Source organism: Mangifera indica, chromosome 13, assembly GCF_011075055.1.
Source record: "Mangifera indica cultivar Alphonso chromosome 13, CATAS_Mindica_2.1, whole genome shotgun sequence".
In the NCBI taxonomy this organism is placed as follows: Eukaryota; Viridiplantae; Streptophyta; class Magnoliopsida; order Sapindales; family Anacardiaceae; genus Mangifera; species Mangifera indica.
The window spans coordinates 7038103-7057617 of record NC_058149.1 but is presented as its reverse complement, the minus strand read 5'-3'; the positions used below and the strand labels follow the sequence as shown (position 1 = coordinate 7057617).

Here is a 19515-nt window from a genome sequence, read left to right as displayed (position 1 = left end):
TTTTCTTTATATTAATCCATCTGGGTTGAGATAATGTTTAGGCACCTTGCCCATGTGAGTTATATAGTCGTGTAGTCCAATTACCTTACACATATTTATTAGACTACAATGCCAACGCTATGTCCTACTACAAGTGTGTGCAAAAGAAATCTCATAGGCATCACCTTGTAACAACCCTCATAAAAACATATCCAAAAAAAAAATTGTCATATGATATATGTTTTTCATGTGTTATGAAAAATAAAACTATGGAACATGTCCCACACATGTGCTGCAAGTATCTTAGGTCCTCATATCACTACAACAAATATTAAATTTACAGACAAAATATTTAGAGACGATTTTAATTTTGTTTAAGAATGTTACTTTTAGAGATGAAATTTTAATTTCGTCCAAAATGACTATTTTAGGGGACGAAATTTTAATTTCGTCCCTAATAAGTTAGATTTATTTTTAATGACATTTTTAATGTCGTCTCAAAATTATAATTTTAGAGACAAATTAATATTGTCTCAGAATGATAATTTTAGGGGACGAAATCTTAATTTCATCCTTAAAAACGTAGGATTTATTTTTAGAGACGATTTTAATTTCATCCTATAATGTCATTTTTAGGAACAATTTTATTTTTGTCCCAGAATGATAACTTTAAGAGACGAAATTAAAATTTTGTCTCAAAAAACGTAAGATTTATTTTTAGGGACGGTTTTAATTTCGTCCTAGAAAGTTACTTTTAGGGACAAAATCTTAATTCCGTTTCTAAAAACATAGGATTTATATTTAGGGACAATTTTAATTTTGTTTTATAATATCTTTTTTAAAGACGGTTTTATTTTTGTCTTACAATAATAATTTTAGGGGATGAAATTAAAATTTTGTCCCAAAAAACGTAGGATTTATTTTTAGGGACAATTTTAATTTCATCTTAAAATATTATTTTTAAGTACAAAGTCTTAATTTCATTCCAAAAAACATAGGATTTATTTTTATGGATAATTTTAATTTCGTCATAGAATGTCATTTTTAGGGACGATTTTACTTTTGTCCCAAAATGATAATTTTATGGGACGAAATTATAATTTCATCCCAAAAAACGTATGATTTATTTTTAGAGATAATTTTAATCTCATCCTAGAATATTATTTTAAGGAAAAATTTAATTTTTGTCCCAAAATGATAGTTTTAGGGAACGAAATATTAATTTTGTCCCAAAAAAACATAGGATTTATTTTTAAGAGTAGTTTAAATTTCATCTTAAAAAGTTACTTTTAAGGACAAAATCTTAATTTCGTCCTGAAAAACGTAGAATTTATTTTTTGGGACGATTTTAATTTTTATCTTTAAATTGAATATTTGTTGTAATGTTATGAGATCAAGTCTCACACATGTATTATGGATTCCTAGTTCCCATATGTCATACAATATTAGTTCCAAAACATAGCTACACCCTTAAAACTAGGAAAACATGCATAAGAATCTAATCTCATGAAAAGTTGTGTTGTTATATGCTTTCATGTATCTATGTGCATGCACTCGAGCCATTAAAGCATGTGATTTAGGCTTGTGTCTAGCTTTTGATGTATTTTGGTAACAAAATAAAATAATTTAAAGCATGTTCACATCATATGCAATAATGGTAATATAAAATTTACATATTGTTTCAAGAAATAAAATATAGAAATATGACAAATACCTTGCACCTTGTAATTTAATTTGAAGTTATGAAGCTTGAATCACTAAAATAAGTGATCTCTTGACTTACACCTTTCAAGAAAAAACCATGGTGTTCTCGGCTAAAAGAAGAAGAAAAGGGAAAAACCTTTTTTTTTCTGTTGTTTTCTCCCATTTTTATACATAAACTTGATATTTATCAAGTGAAAACATGTATTATTTTTCTATTGGTTTGTAATTAAGAGTAAATAATAATGTTAACACATGTTGAATAATTTGTGCCCAAAATTATGCTTTCAACTTTCTAAACATTTAAAATTTGTAAAATGACAACTTTGCCTCTTTTCTGAATCTTATTCAAAAAGCACTATTTTTACCCTCTGAAAGTGCTCGCCAAGCTTAGATAAATATTTTCATCTTCATAACACCATTTTCTTCCTTGAAATATGGGTGTGACCATCAAGGTTTATAGTGACATAGTCGTAGGCCTTATATCAGATAATACGTTTCGTTATATCACTGTATAATCCAAAACTATCGTTAACCAAATATACTTCATTTTCCGCTCCAAAACGAAGCTCCCACTGATCATGTATTGACATCTAGCAATGTCCCATTATCTCTACATCACAATAAAGTATAAGCTTCACATAATGTCAAATGAACCGTTCTTGCTCATACTTATCATGTAGTCTAATCCCTTCGTTGTTACATCTCGATTAAACTTGAATTTATGGAATGTCAAAATCTAATATTTAATCTCTTTGAATATCAAGTAATACATCAGAACATGTCACATCGAAACTCTTTTCATATGGATTTTTATATGCACTAGCTAGCATATTAAATTTCCATACTTCTCGATATTCACATGGGAACTCAAGAGCAATCGAGCTAACAAATCCTTATATGATAATCATTTGTCCTCTCGCTCAAGTAACATATGATTAAATCAGCTTCTGAATGAGACATAATTAGCCCCGTGGTATACATCATATGAATCATACGTCTCAAAACGAAATATAATTATGATATCTAGGGTTAAAGGATTTATACACTAGTATGATTTAGGATGCATCATTGACTGCATATTAATACCCATGTGATCATCATTTAACGGTCATAGTTAATAAATAATATAATATAGTAACCTTTGATCAGTTCTCCAACCATCAAACGATTATATTGTTTACCTATGTGTACATTCATCATACCTAATATCGTTTAATGATATACTATAGTGATATAACACACGCTCACTATGCAATACTATTGCCCAAATAGATTGTCTATATAGAGAACGATTTGATGATGTTTATTAAAACTCATTGGAACCTCTCACATGTCATATGTATATAGCTAAGATAGATGTAATATACAACTATAATATATATATATATATATATATATATATATATATATATATATATATATATATATATATATATATATATATATATATATATATATATATATATATATATATATATATATATATATATATATATATATATATATATATATATATATATATATATATAAAAGTGACGTAGCAAACATGTGAAGTATGACAGAACTCTTCTTTTATTAACAAATGTACATGCAAGATATATAGTCCTAAAACAGACAAAGTGATTGGTTTCCAGGGCATACTCTAACAAGAACTCTTACTTGCACTAAAGCCAATCATTATAGTACCTAATGCCCATCCTTTCTAGATACTAGTCTAATAGTCTTTGTATCAGTGTTTTAGTTAGTGGGTCTACAAGATTGTCCACAGATGTAATCTTCTAAATGACAATGTCTCTAGCTCCAACAAATTTTCTCAAAATATGATATTTTCGTTAAACATGTTTTGACCTTTGATTCGTTCTTGGTTCTTTTGCCTATGCAATGACACTAGTATTATCACAAAATATAAGTATTGGTTGACTCATTTGAGCAACCATGCCTAACTCTATTATGAATTTACGTATCTAAAAGGCCCCTTTCATAACTTTTGAAGTAGCAATATATTTAGCTTCTGTAGTAGAGTTGTAATAGTCAATTGTTTGAAATTTTTCCAATTAACTGTATCTCTATTATAGAATATGGCAAACACAGACATAGACTTTTTATCATCTGCATCTAACTGAAAAATTAGAATATGAGTATCTTTTGAGCGTTAACTCTGAACCCCCAAAATCTAGTATCAACTCTTTGGTCCTCCATAGATACTTAAGTATAGTTTTTACTATTATCCAATGTCTTTCTCCAAGATTTGACTAATATATGCTTACTGAACTGACTGCAAAAACAATGTCTAGTCATGTACATAACATGACATACATAAGACTACCCACTACCGAAACATATGATACCTCATGCATTCGTTATGACTCCTCATCAGTCTTTGGACATATACTTTCGATAGATGTGCTCTATGAGGAAATGATATAAGACCTCTCTTAAAGTCTTGCATGTGAAAGCGTTTTAACACTTTCTCTATGTATAACTTTTGAGATAAACCTATTAATCATTTTGCTTTATTGCTATAGATGCGAATACCTATAATATAGGTTGCTTCTACTAGATCCTTCATGGAAAAAGATTTCGATAACCATAGCTTAACCTCAGTCATAATACTAATGTCGCTTCCAAGTAATAATATGTCATCTACATATAATACTAGGAAAACGACAATTTTATCCCTATCTAATTTATAGACACACGACTCATATGGATTTTTAATGAAATTGAATACTCGGATCATTTAATCAAACCAGATGTTCCAGTTTCTTGAAACTTGTTTTAATCCATATATAGATCGATACAATTTACACACTTTATGCCTTTCAATAGCGGATAGAAAAACCGATTGGCTGTTTCTTATGTATCCATTAAGAAAAGCAATTTTAACATTTATCTGTCATATCTTATAATCATAGTGTGCTACGATGGCTAGCAGGATTTTGATGGATTTAAGCATCACGACTAGTGAAAAGGTTTCCTTATAATCCAACCCTTGTTTTTTAGTATAACCTTTAGCTACTAGTCAAGCTTTATAGGTTTCAACCTTTCCATCCTTGTCAATTTTCCTCTTGAAGATTTATTTACATCCGGTCAGAACTATTCCATCAGGTGGATCAACGAAAGCCATACTTGATTGGCATACATAGATTCAATTTCCAAATTCATTGCCTCTAGCCATCTGCTAGAGTTAATATCCAATATTGCCTTTTGGTAAGTTTTTGGATCCTCTAGATGCTTAGTTTCTCTTATTAGAAGTGATTCAAAATCCTCCTCTAACAGAAATCCATATCTCTTGGGAGGTCAAGACACTTTAGTAAACATTCTTACTTGAGCCATTATAGTTGATACAGATGATTGTATACTAGGAGGATTTACCAGAATAGGCTCAGTTACTGGCTCTTTAGACTCTTCCTTGAACACAATTTTCCTTCCTGTACCACCTTCCTCCAAGAACTCTTTCTCAAGAAAATGTGCATTTTTACTCACCATAATTCTTTGATCAAAGTGAAAGTAGAAATAATATCTTGAACGTTCTTTTGGATATCTAATAAAACGACCCTTTTCTGCTTGGGACTCTAATTTATCTGTTTTAACCACTTCGACAAATGTTGGACATTTTTACATTTTCAAATAGTTTACACTTGGAAGTCTGTCATACCACAATTTGTATAACATTTTTTGGATAGACTTTGATGATGCTTTATTTAGCATATGTAGTGTTGTCTGAAGGGTATATCCCTATAAGTAAACTAGCAAGTCTGTAAAATGCATCATGAATTATACCATGTCTAACAAAGTACGATTTTTTTGTTCAGATATACTATTATGTTGTGGTGTGAATGACGGAATTAACTGAGATAGTATTCCTTTGTCTCTTAAGAACTCTTAGAATTCTATACTCAAGTATTCACCTCTATGATTTAAACGAAAAACTTTAATACTCCTTCCAGTCTAGTTTTCTACTTCATTCTGGAACTCTCTAAACTTTTCAAAAGCTTTATCGATAAAGGTAATGAAGTACAAAAAACCTTCTCTAGCTATTTCATTAAAAGGACTGCACACATCAACATGTATCAATTCCAATATATCTTTGGCTTGCTTCGCTTTATTCTTAAATGGAAGCTTGATCATTTTTCTTTAAAGACAAGATTCACAAGTATGATATGGTTCTGAACCCAATAAACCTAAAAATCTACTTTCTCCTAATTGTTGAATCAGATCCTCTCCAATATGACCAAATATATGATATAATAGAACTATTAGATTTATGTGTTCTCTAGTTCTTTTAGACGATATGAAATACATGGCATTATGTAAATCAAGTTCTACCACATACAAACCATTTGTATTAATAGTATTTCCTATTAATCTATTTCCAAAATAAATTAGATATTCATTTATTTTAAATATAAACTGATAACCATTTTTACACAAAACTGGAATAGAGATAATATTCCTGGTGGCATTAGCAAAATACAAAGTTTTATATAAAGTTATTACTTGCCTAGTAGGTAACTATACACTACATTCACCTACAGTCTCTGTAGAAACTTGTGTCCCATTGACCATTCTCAGTATGATCTCATCACATCTCAATGTAGAACTATTCTATAGATTCTATAAACAAGCACAAATATGTGAAGTTGTAGTAAAATCCAATATCTAGGAATCAATATTTGAATTAACATTTAATTCAAATTCAATTACATAACATTGATTTGTACCTGTTTTGCCTTTTCTTAGATCATCAAGGTATAGAGGGCAATTCCTCTTCCAATGCCCCTGTTGGTTACAATAAAAGCAATTGTTCATCTCTTACTTATTTTCTTTCTTTGGAACAAAAGGTTGTAGAGGCTAAGAACGTGGTATCCTGATGCTAGAACCCTTCAACCTAGAAGGTCTGGTAGTGGATTTCTTAAAACCTTTCCTTTGTACTTTTGGTCCACCTTATTTGATTTATGAACCTTTCCTCCAAGGCTTTTGAGCTTGCTTCTTTGTGCCTTTCGTGGTAGAGGTAGCTAGCACCTCAGTTGATGTTTTCCCTTTCTTGTTCTTATTATAAAATTCTTTAATATTATTGAGAAGCTTAGGAAGAGTGTACTCAATCCTATTGAGATTATAATTTATAATGAACAACTTAAAATTTGGAGGGAGTGAATAGAGAATCAAATTCACCCAAACATTATGTGGTAAATTTGTGCCCATAATTTATAACTCCTCAATCTTGTTAATTATTTTAATAACATGATCATCTAGGGCAACACCCTCCTTGAGCTGCATAGTTCCTTCACTTGAACATTTTCACTATATAACTCTCTTAAAGTAGTGATAATTTCATATGCACTCTATACGTTGTCAAACTGAGTTTGGAGCTCAGAGTTCATTGATACTAGCATATATCTATGAACTTGTAAGTTGACATCTGCCCATTCAGCAAAAACCCTTTGCTCTTCGTTAGGGGTGTCAAGGTCCACTACTACTAGTAAAGAAGCCTCCAATACATATGCTGACTTTTCAAGATTAAGAACAATCGTCAAATTTCTCAGTCAGTCTTTAAAATTGGGACCAACAAGCATATACAAGTCTATCAATTTTAAGAGTATATTGTTTGTCGTTGACATTTTGAAATTTTGTATCACAAGAGAGAATGTTGCAAGAAATAACAAATTCAACATTAATTACCAAGAAACTTAATCTTATTAGCTCCCACTATTTTATTCAAATCTCATACTTCCTTAACTAAAGATTCAGAAAGTTCATTGGATCACTTTCTAGTGAGGAATCAAGTTTTTATCAAACTTGACAAACTGTACATAATATATCTAAGTCCATCAAGCTCAATAAATAGGAAACTATTTCTTTTTGCATTCCAAATTGCAAGCTATGATTCATGTGAGCCTTTAGCTTTGAGCACCGCACATAATAGATCTAAGCACTCTAGATGTAACACTCAGATTTAGGTATGTCAGTAAACTCCACTTCCAAAATTACCCCTAGAGTTGATTTTATAACTTATTGTTTAAAGAAATTGCAAAAGAATTATAGAAAACTACTAAATGAGCAATAATTTTCAAAAGGGGTAAAATGGTCATTTTAGAAGGATTTAAGAGACAAAGTGGAAATGAAAATTGAATGGCACACTTGAAAGTATATGGTGGTGCTAAGGGTTTTTGGTGATTGGCTAAGGATAAAATAGTCATTTTTGGAAAAGGTTAAGGGTAAATTAGTCTAAAAAGCTTATAAAGTCAACCAACTATTCATTTTCTTCTTTCTTAGTCGAGAATCTCCATAATTTTTAGCTAAAGTTTTGCTTTAAACAAAATTCAATAAAAAACCTAGATAAACCACCTAATTTCCAGAGCCTTCAGTTATAAAAAGTGTAAATTTATCAATTTTGGTAAGTTTTAAGGTAAAAAGTTTAATTCTTAAGAGATGTTAAGTTTAGGATTTTGATGGATGATTATATTTTTGGTTGATTAAGGTTGCTAGGAAGAAGAAAAGAATGAGGATAAGCTTAAATCACCTAATTAGCAAAGAAAATATAAAAATTTCATACTTTACATACTTGAAGTAAATTGAGTTAGGTTATTTAAATAACCTTTACTTGTATAAGTGTGTAAGGTATTAGAATTAAGGTGATTTATGCTTAAAAGGATAAAGAAATTCCTTAGGATTAATGATGTAATTTTTTTGCCATAAGGGTATTTTAGACATTTTATATTCTTAGTGTTAGTTTAGTGGATTTTGTGTGTTGAATATATGAGAAATGATGAATTGATGAAAAAATTTGCACTAAAGGTAAGCATGTAATTTTGACCATAAGGATAAAAGTGTCATTTTATGGGATATAGCTTAATTTTGCTTAATTATGTGCATGATATGTGTAAAAACCATTATAATAAATATGTATATTCATATGAAATGTATGAGAAAATAATCTGATGCTCGATGAGGCTTGAAAAGAATAAAGAAAAACAATGAATAGGCATATTTCATGTTATGGTTATACATGTATACATGAGGAATCATAATATATGCATAATTTCAAAAAAAATAAAGAAAGAGGAAAAACATTTTCTAAGTTATGCATATTTTCAGAAAATAGAAAACAAGTGTTTTTGGTTTTATAATAACTCATATGATACAGGAAAACATAAAACATACTTAAAATCTTTACACGCGAGCTGTATTATATGGGCAACAAAGAAAGATATTAGTTATACTATATGGACATCAAATAAAGATATTAGCTATATTGTGTGGACAACAGAAAAAAATGTCAGTTGTACTATGTGGACAACAAGAAAAAAATAGAGAAATATGCGTGTAAGAAAGGATTGTATCTTGTATGGTGACTGCGAGTGCTATCTTATGTAGTCTAGATCGATCAATGAAAATATTTGAAAAAAAAAAAGAGAAAGAATTAGCAAATATTTTACGAAAATCATTTGCATTAGAATTATGCATGCAAGCCTATATGGCTGATAAAGAGTTGAGAAAGATGTATGATTAGAAAATAGAAAAGTCATGACACTCATACATGCATAAATCATAACGAATGAATCATATTTATATAGTAAGGAAATGAATAAATGGGTGAAAAAAGAGAATTATGATATATGTTTAATGCGTGTTCCGTGTCAATTATTTTGTTTGTAAATAGCCCAGACACGCTAAGTATGGAAGAGATTAGTATTGGTATGAAATGCTTTGAGTATTGAGTATGATTTTCTTACTGAGCCATGATCGCTCACTCCGTTTAATTTAATATTTTACATGTAAAAAGTTACAGCAAAGGTTCCCAGGGAGCACTAGTGAGACATAAGGCTAAAGGAGAAAGACACCATAATTTTGTTGATTTATATGTCTTGATGTATATGTGAATATATACATATATATATATATATATATATATACATATATACATATACATATACATATACATATACATATACATATATACATATACATATATATATGTATATACATATATAGATATACATATACATATATACATATACATATCTATATACATATACATATATACATATACATATACATATATATATATATACATATACATATACATATATACATATACATATACATATATATACATATATATATATATATATATATATATATATATATATATATATATATATATATATATATATATATATATATATATATATATATATATATACATACATACTTGATATAAATATTGGTGGATATATAAATATTTTGTTTCCTATAGGTATATATATGATTGTATATATATATACCTATATATGTACATATATATAGCTAGTCATTGAAATTGGTTATAAAATTTCTGTGGGTGGTAATTTTTATAATGGTTACTATTAAATATTTATTTTGTTAATTGTGATTAAGTTGATGAAAATCCAGTCAGTTGGTAGGACTAGTTTGTGTGAATTGCTAATTAGGAGTGTTACAGGACATAGTTAAAAAAAAAAATTCCCCGAGCCTTTTGAAATAGGGGAACTTTTGCCTTTTTTTTATAACACACCTATTAGCTAGGAGAGGTTATACTAGACTAGTCAAATTCAACCCATCGTGCTTTCTAGACATTATACTCCATCACTCCCGTACATAATAGAATCTAGGGAATAACATAAATATTACTCTAGACACCAATCGACTAATTTTACATTGTATTGCATGGTGTAACCTTAATCTAGAAATCTAATAACCGTCACATAATAGAAATATAGGATTTCTAGCCGTATGATGTAACCCTAATCAACCCACAACGGAAGGCTCGAGTTTGATATTTAAGATTGAGAGAAGGTTTTATTATTATTAATTAGATTCAGTTCATATCTCGAGTAGTCTAATGCATATCTTAGGATACGTATTTGTCACTTAAGATATATTACTAAGTCATATTCTTGCAACTTATATTATTTAAAACTTATCTAATAACCTAAATGGTATTGTAAGAATATTTCATGCCTAAAAGTTTTAGTTCCTTAAAGCACAAAACGATACATTATATGTCATAAATAAATTACATGGTAATAGAAAACAAAAAACAACTTAGACATATTATTGAACACATATCAATTATATTATTCAATAATCAAAAGAATTCATATTTTTGTATAACTTAATATATCACATATCTAAAATGTGCATATAGTGTACATTAGGTTGATCTTAAACATAAAACATTCAATATCTTATAACTTAAATCTATAATAGCAAACTTGATTTCTTATTTATGCATCTAAGACAATAAACATATCCAATATGTTATGTCTATTTCAATACTCATATCATCATGCATAATGTTAAACATTTAGATGCATGATGTTTAGCATGTCATAATGTCTCATATATAACATACACATGTCACACATTAATGTTATCACATTTACATTATAATAACATGACATTGTGGACACCATATTAAATATTTGTAACACTTAGATGATTTGAAGGCAATGCTCTTTTTCTTCTTTTCCACTTCTTCAATTTGTCGTTGGTTCATAATAAGCTCATGAGTGAGAAGTGAACCTAAAACCTCATCAAGAGGTAAAGTCTTGACATCTTTTGCTTCTTCAATTACCTTTACTTTGTGATCCCAAGAAAAAGGCAAACACCTAAGAAGTTTCTTGACATTTTCTTTGTTAGTATAAACTTTACCAAGATTTTTCAATTTATTCACAATAGTAATAAATCTATCAAACATGTCACTAATAGTTTAATCTTTATTCATTTTAAATAACTCATATGAGTGTGTGAGCATGCTAATTTTAGTCTCTTTGACTTATGAAGTTCCCTCATTTGACAACATCAATAATTCCCAAATTTCTTTAGCTGAGGTACAAGCTTGTACCTTGTTAAAGTTATATTCATTTAATGCACAATATAATACATTCATAGCTCTAGTATTAATGGCAATATTTTTCTTATCTTGAAGGGTCATTTCTTCCCTAGTTTTGGGCACTTGTTTTCCAACTACTTCTTTCATAGGAACAAAAGGTCCATCTTGCATTACATCCCATAATTCATAATCACTTTGAAGGAAAAACAATATTCGATTTTTTCAATGGGCATATTCGGTGCCATCTAACAATGGTGGTCTATTAGGGGTAAACCTTTCACTAATAGTATAGGATTTTCTTAGGTTCATGGCTATTGCTCTAAACGGTTAAGTTTCAAAAATGAGCAACCTTGCCCTAATACAAATTGAAGGATTGAATGACCTAAGAAGGGTTGAATTAGACAATCTAAAACAATTTTTATCAAATTAGAGAATTAAACTAATTTATTCAAATAAATGAATGTTGCCTATTTTTAATGCAATTTATAAGAATAACAAGAATATTTCAAATAATTAATACAATCAAAAGAACATAACATAAAGTATAAGTTTAAGGGAAGAGAAAATCAAACATGCGATATATAATGGTTCGACATAACCCGGCCTACGTCCACTCCTCCAAGCTATCTCCCTGGGAGTATTCCACTAATTCTTGGTTGACAAAACTCAACTAAGCTTTTCTTCACAACAAAATAACTTCCAAGGTGCTATTAACCTTTACAAATGCTAGAACTCAATTTCTTTCACTCAAAAATTTTCTAATCTCTCTAAGAGTGAACCTCACTCTTTTACAGTGTGAATTTTAATATGGATTTGAAATATGATCTCTCTTAAAGAGTGTATATAAAAGTTTAAGCTTAGTACAACCTAATGTAAAGGAAATTATAAAGTATATGAGCAAGGGTTTTAAATAAATAAGAGAATTTGCAAGTGAATAGCCCAAAATTAATTTGCTCTCAAATGTATGAAAGTTCTTTGTGGCAAAAGTCCTTTACAAATGAATTTAATTGGATTTATATAGGGGAAAATGAGAAAAGTTATCATTGTGCAAAAAAACTAGCCATTTTAATTTTCCAAAAAGCACAAAATTTGGTCAACCAGATGTAATTCAGTCAACTAAATGTGACGTGACACTCCTATGGTGCCTACGTGACATTAGCTATTAGAAAATTCAAAGCAAAATTTGGTCGATCGGATTTAATTCGGTCAACCCAATTTTTGAAAGCTAAAAAACATAGCTTCTGGATGATTCGAAAGTTGCCATCGAAAAATTCAACTGGTCAAATTTGGTTAACTAAATTTTATTAGTTTTACCCCTTAAATTTTTAAAAATTGTAATTTAACCCCTAAACCTTTGAAAAGTGATAATTTAACCCATTTTTGAAAATTTTTTCAAAACCAACTTTGAGATATGAAAATGTACTTCACAAAACTTCATCATTTTAAATGAGTTAATAAACTTTGGTAAAAATTTGGTTTAACCCAATAAGTTTGAAAAACAACATTTTAACTTAAAATGTGGAAGATACGAGAATGGGTTTTTAAGTGAGCTATCACATGCAAATAAATATTCTAATCAAAACAAATGCTTCAAGATTTTACATATATCTACCTAAACTTGAGTTTTTCTTCAAATCTTCAAGAATTCTTCACTTGTGTCATGTCTTTCATCTTCATCTTGTAACTCCTTCAAGTGCATAAGTTAAATTTTTGCAATCTAAACTCACACTCAAGTAAAGTTATTAGTCAATATACTTAAGGACATATTAGTTTGTTATCATCAAAATAAGAGCATAATGACTCTTTGAGTTAACAACATAAACTACTGTTCCAATATAATGAAAATTCATGACTGTGCAAGCCATTAATGCATAAAGTTCTCTATTTAAAGAGACATAATTTCAGAATTCAAAAGCATTTGACGCAAACCTTAGCTATCACGCATGATTCTCAATACACACATACATTATCCATAGAGCTATAACTACCTCTATTATATAGTAAAGCCTTTCCAAGTTCATTCTTCATGTGAATATCAAGACATTGCCTCGTTTGTGTGCTTGATAGGGATCTTAAGCGCCATGTAAAGATTTGGAGGAGTCATCAAACACAAATATCAATCTTAAAATACCTTATGGACGTTTTATTGGCATGTTCATGTAAATTACTCCCTGTAATGTAATCATGGTTAAGGCTTTCAAGTTTCTCTGATTGTTTTATATTCCACTGCTCTATTGGTATTTGACAACCCAAAACTCAATAGTGGTATTTAAGCTATCATTTAAGGGATAATATCATGAAATTAATAACTATTTGGCTTGATTAATTATATTTTAATATGTTGATACATGTCATGATATTAAAATCAATCATGGCTTTTAGAAATTGTAAAGACAATTTGTAATTGTGTTGTTACACAATCATTGAGTCTCTTGTGACAACGTAAAGATGTAAGAAATTATTGAGTTTTGATTTTTATTTTTTGCTTAAGTTTTGTTAAAATTATGTTAGTTGAAATTTTTGGTTGAATGTTGCATAAGTTTCATGTTGTTGCATGAAATCACCCTTGATATACATTGTTATGAGCCTTGAGGGTTGCTATTGGTGTAAGGATGGCATTCATGCCATATTACCTTATACCAGTGAAAGTGAGCCAAATTTGGGGAAATTTTCTCATGATCGCATCACTCTATGATTTGGAAAACATACCTTGAATAATCGTGCATACGATAGCACATGATTGTTTGTCAACATTTTCAACTGCACGAATATGCACAAACATTCCTTGTAACTGAAGTTATGATGGCGATACTAAATGTGCATCTTACATGCATGATTGTTTCTTATTGAAATTTCAATTGTGCAGCCAATGATTTATTACTCATTCGTCTATTCGTTCACAATTTTGGAATTTTCACAAATTCCATATGCAAGTCAATGAATGGATGTGCACATGCCCCACATGCTTGTTCTTAGCTAAATTTGTAGTTTTAACCTTGTTGTGACGAATGAGGACTAAATTGTAATATTTTGAGGCTTTGGAATTGAATTACAATTTGGTAAAACTTTAGGAATCAATTGTAATTTGACACTTGGCAAAGTTATTCAAATTAATTAATTTTAATTTTGATTTTGTATGTATTATTTGTTCAAGCATGGTGCTTGGTATACAACCTAAAGACTTATGTGAATGTTTAATTTTAGGAATGTATTTTATTTTAGAAAATAAAGCTTGTATGCTTTGCCTTCTCTCTATTTTTCTTAATGTACTTCTCTTCTCATTTAAATCTCCTCAAATGTAACTTGAGATTTCTGATTTTCTATATAAAATCAGACTAGGTTATTAATTTTCTTTTCTTATAGAATATGTAACTAGGAAACAAAATGATGAACTCTTGAAGAATGAAGACAAAGGAGTAATCATGAAGAACCCGAAAAGCGAGACCTAGGTTGACCAGTAAAACCCTTTATGACTTAAGAGGCTTGATATTAGAATAAAGTTGTATACCAACACATTTTATATTTTATGTTGTAGAATGCAAGCTAGGTTTTATTTTATAATACCTCATATGCAAACTAAAATTGGTGAGACTAATAATTTAAAACCCTCAACTGAGATATTAAGTCTAAGATTTTATTGGTGTTTTTTAATATGACACTCTATTAAGCCTCTATTCATCAGAATCTTATTCGTTAAAGCAAATAGTATACTTCTAATAGGCAAAAAATTACGTGTTACTAATATTGGATCCAACTAAACTAATGTACTTTGCTTGTTCACCAAAGTCTAGGTAAAGTATGTTAGAGGTATGAGTAAGGAATGCATTTGTTAATATAAGAAGATACGTAATATCTACTCTAATGATATCAAGAGTTATAATTAAGGTCACATCATTTGTTAGGATAACATATAAATCAAGATCGTGGGCTATTGTGATTAATTTGAACATTGACCTAATCAAATGATTTGAACTTGTTCGCTAAGTGAAGGGAAGAATTACGCGATGGGATCTTAGTCCACTAAAAAGTCCACTAGAACTTCTCATGTCCAATAGTGGGGGTTGTAGACTTAAGGAAAATAATGAGAGTATGTAATTTAAAATCTTTAATTAAATGTATTAATAAATTAAATAAATTACTAATGCTCTTTAAATTTGTAATTGTAAAAAGACAAATCACCATGACATCACCAACTTATTGATCAATTATAAAAAAAAAAAATAGGTTCATTAGAAGTAACTTTATTGACTAGTATGAAATCTTCGGATTACACTATATTAGAAGAATAGGTTGAATATTCTCAAAGGGTCATCACCCTGTGAGGTTGGTCCCAATGCCACCCAGAAGTAGAAGGATATCTTTAACAAGTATCTAGATAATTTCGTAGAGGTTTAGTGTCTTATGTTATCCTTCATGTCATTGAGTTGTAAAAGCAACATGAGGAGAAGAGAAATGCTTAATTTATTCAAAGTTTTACTTGGTTTTCTCATTGTTTATTGTTTATTATAATAAACAATAAAAGCAACATGAAGGATGTGCTAGTCAAAAAGGAATTTATGCGAATGATTTATTGAAGCCTGCACATGGATGGGTTGGTAGGTCTAACCCAGCCCACTATAGTACAAATGGGCCTGGGTAAATCTCTATTGTTAGGGCTAGATTTGATACTGATTAAATCCAAATAAGGTCTAGTTTGAAATCAGTTCAAATATGAAAGAATCAGTTTGAGATCGAGAAATTGGGGTCTGAACTCGGTTAAAAAACAATGTAACTTTAAATTTGATCTAAACTGACTTGGACTTGATTTGTTTGATCCAAACTTAAATTCAAAATTAAATTATTTTTTCAGTAGAGTTCGAGCCTCAATTTATTGATATCAAATTAATTCTTTTAGATTAAATCCCTCCCGTGTTTGAGTTTTGTTTGAGCTCTACTTTGAAATCCAACTCTAATTTGGAATGGCTTTCTGGTGGCAACTAGTTTGTACGACAATCAAAACAAACTCATAGATTGAGTTTAATGTATATTATTTCTTTAAATTTGCTACTATGATGTTTTATAGATTGAGAATACTCTGATAAACTCATAGGTAAAATGTGCAGTTGCGTGAACCATAAAGACAGGTAGGGAGCCTCTTTAGTCCTTTGTAATTAATTTAAAAGCAGTACCAAATTAATATTTGACCAATTCAGAAACAAAATTCATTGAATGTGCAGTACCTTAACATTTAAATCTTGGAGTAAAATGTCAATGTCCATGGAGAAATTTTTACCATTTCATGTCTTCAAACTTTTGGTCCTTATCAAGCAATAAGTCTTTGCCTACCCACTACTATTACTGTGTTAGTAGGTAGAAACAGTGCTAGATTCAATCTTATGCTTCAGTTTGATAACTTGGATCAAATTCAAAATTAAACTGTCTTTTAACCAAGTTCAAACCTTGGTTCATTGAGTTCGAATTAATTTTAAATTAACTCTTATTTTAGCTTGGCATGAATCAAATCAAACCCTAATCTACAGATTGCCTGGAAGAATTTTTATATATGAAGAAAACCATGGTTATAAGAACATTAATCTAGGCTATAATTAAGTTAATACAGTCAAAAGTACTTTTTTTCCGCAAGCCAATTAAGTTATAGAGAGCCTGAAAAATTAGGTTCTAAAGAGATAAATAAATCACCAAGATATCGAGGCAGCCTCATTAAAGTTTCTTTATGAGGGGGAAGAGGTGAAGTCCCTGCAGACAAAAAGACCAAATACCATGTGACAGAAGATTCAATCAAGGATCAACTGAAAGTGGGGAAAAAACTGACTTATAACTGCCGCCCTCATTTAAGAAAAAACCAAACACCATATCTCACGTGTATGTCCGCCCATCCATAGATATCATACCTTTCATTTACAACCACAACAAGACTTATATTTTTCAAATGCACTATGACTGCAACTTTTCCCACAGATAGAATAAATATCCATATCAATGGTATGGCAAGAACAATATATCTATACATGCATAATAAATAAATAATATATATATATATATATATATATATATATATATATATATATATATATATATATCTGTTTTTGTGTGTGTGTGTGTGATGTAAATGCATGATTAAGGCACGTGCATGCACCATGCATGCACACGTAGCATGAAATTCTTACGTGGATACTTTCTGTGTCCTAATTGGGGCATGCATGTATGGTGAAGAAGAAGAAGAAGAAGAAGAAGATAACATATGCATAAACCTTTGTACATGAATATTTTGATAAGTAGTGAATTGGAATTTTATGATCAATTCCGCCAACTGCTGCATCAAAAAGCAAGATAAAAGTTGCCAGTTATGGTGTGAATATTTTAAGTTGCCTTTATTTTTATGGTAGTGGCTTAGGCAGAGGGACGATATCATCCATATCATTTCTGGTAATCCATCTGGAAGAACCATTAATGATGAATCACTTTGGTACTTGTCTACGAGTCCTAAACATTTAGCCTTCTGATATAGAAATGAACCATGTATATATGTAGCTAGTTTCCTGCATTTCACACCAAGGGTAATTATCGAGATATTAATAACATAATTAATGAAATAATCTTGAAGCTGATAATGACCAGAATGTAAGGAAGAAAAGGAGGAAATTAAGATCAGATAGAAAAATTAATGCCATAAGTAGTCAACAAGCTAAGAAAAGAGTCCATTGAGCTGAGAAACAATTTATATGATATACATAGAATAGGAAATAAAAAGCCTTCGTAGCTATATCATAAGCCTATGTAATATAGTACGTGTTATGTCCTAGGATATTGATGCTCGCATTACTAGCTTGCTACTGGGATTTCTACACCGGTTTACACGATGAAAGACAAAATAGATACCTCAAGTCTTAGATAAAAAACAACACAACATAGAGTTCTAAATATCTAGTTAATTATGAGAAGGAGGATGTGTCTTTGGAGGTGAGTAGTCCGAGTTAAAACCAGGGTTTGTTTCGGGACGTTGACCGTGAGGCACACGCCAAGAAACTGAACTTAGAGACTCATCAGTTTGAGCAGCACCTGTTGTTTTTCCCATTTCATAATTTGATATCTTCATCTTGGCATCTTTTGTGTCGGACTCAGCTTTCATTGCCACAAGCTCATCGGACAACGATGAATTTACCTTTGGTGCAACTGGTACAGTGTCTAGACCCTTCTTCTCATCATTCTGCAACAAAGCCAGAAAGGTTACAACAGTAATGTAGTGGCCGTGGGATGATGTTACAGGCAGTAAAGAATAATAACAGTGGTAAATTTATAACATGCAAACTCAAACCGACCTTATTAGAAGTGTGAAATTTCTTTTCAAGAGCGTCACCAAGAGGCCGAGCATTGCATGCGTGCAAACAAAGGCATAAAAGGAAAACAAGAAGATACGAGATCGACATATTAAAAGACAGGAGGCAAACGATTTTAAGATTGCAAGGGGTGGTTTAGGAGAGTGTTGGAGTTATAGTAGTGATAGTGGCAATATTTGTAGTGCAAACATTAAATGCAGGTTCTCAAAGAGATTTAAGAGGTTCTACTGTAGAACATGCATATGTACGGTGAGGAGAAGTAAGAAAGGAAGATGAAGATATGGCTGCCCTCCCTTTTTGTCTCTTCTCTTTCACAATTTAAATCAATTGGGTCCCAAGAAACAGACCCGCCCACCAGGGAAAGAGAACCAACATAAAGCCTTCTTGTAGATATATGGAGAGTGGAAGAGAGAGAGAGAGATATAACATAGTCGAGAGATTTTCCTAAGAGATAATATTATAATAAACAATAAACAATGAAAAAGTTTTATAGAAAACCAAGTAAAAAGTTTCCTAAGAGAAATGCAAAAGCAACACTAAGGATGTGCTAGTCATGTTATCCTTCATGTGAAAGTCGAATGCTATGAAGTGTCAAGTGCATTGTATGATTACAAACTCTCTTAGGAAAGCTAAGTTGGC

At 30.2% G+C, this 19515-nt stretch overlaps 1 protein-coding gene across 1 annotated transcript; it reads right to left on the bottom strand.

Moving 5' to 3' along the window:
- Positions 1 to 18213: 18213 nt before the first annotated feature.
- On the bottom strand, positions 18214 to 19110 carry LOC123193860 (root meristem growth factor 10-like). The gene is made up of 2 exons (XM_044606930.1): positions 18859 to 19110; positions 18214 to 18746 (listed from the first exon to the last, which is right to left on the bottom strand). The coding sequence occupies exons 1-2, from the start codon at positions 18964 to 18966 to the stop codon at positions 18468 to 18470; spliced, it is 387 nt and encodes a 128-aa protein (XP_044462865.1). The 5' UTR covers positions 18967 to 19110; the 3' UTR covers positions 18214 to 18467.
- Between the last annotated feature and the right edge of the window lie 405 nt (positions 19111 to 19515).

Excerpts from the sequence above, each read along its gene's own strand:
- LOC123193860 (XM_044606930.1), bottom strand. The coding sequence starts at position 18,966 with ATGTCGATCTCGTATCTTCTTGTTTTCCTTTTATGCCTTTGTTTGCAC. Across the intron at positions 18,747-18,858 it reads AATTTCACACTTCTAATAAG|AATGATGAGAAGAAGGGTCT; the intron begins GTCGGTTTGAGT and ends GCTTTGTTGCAG.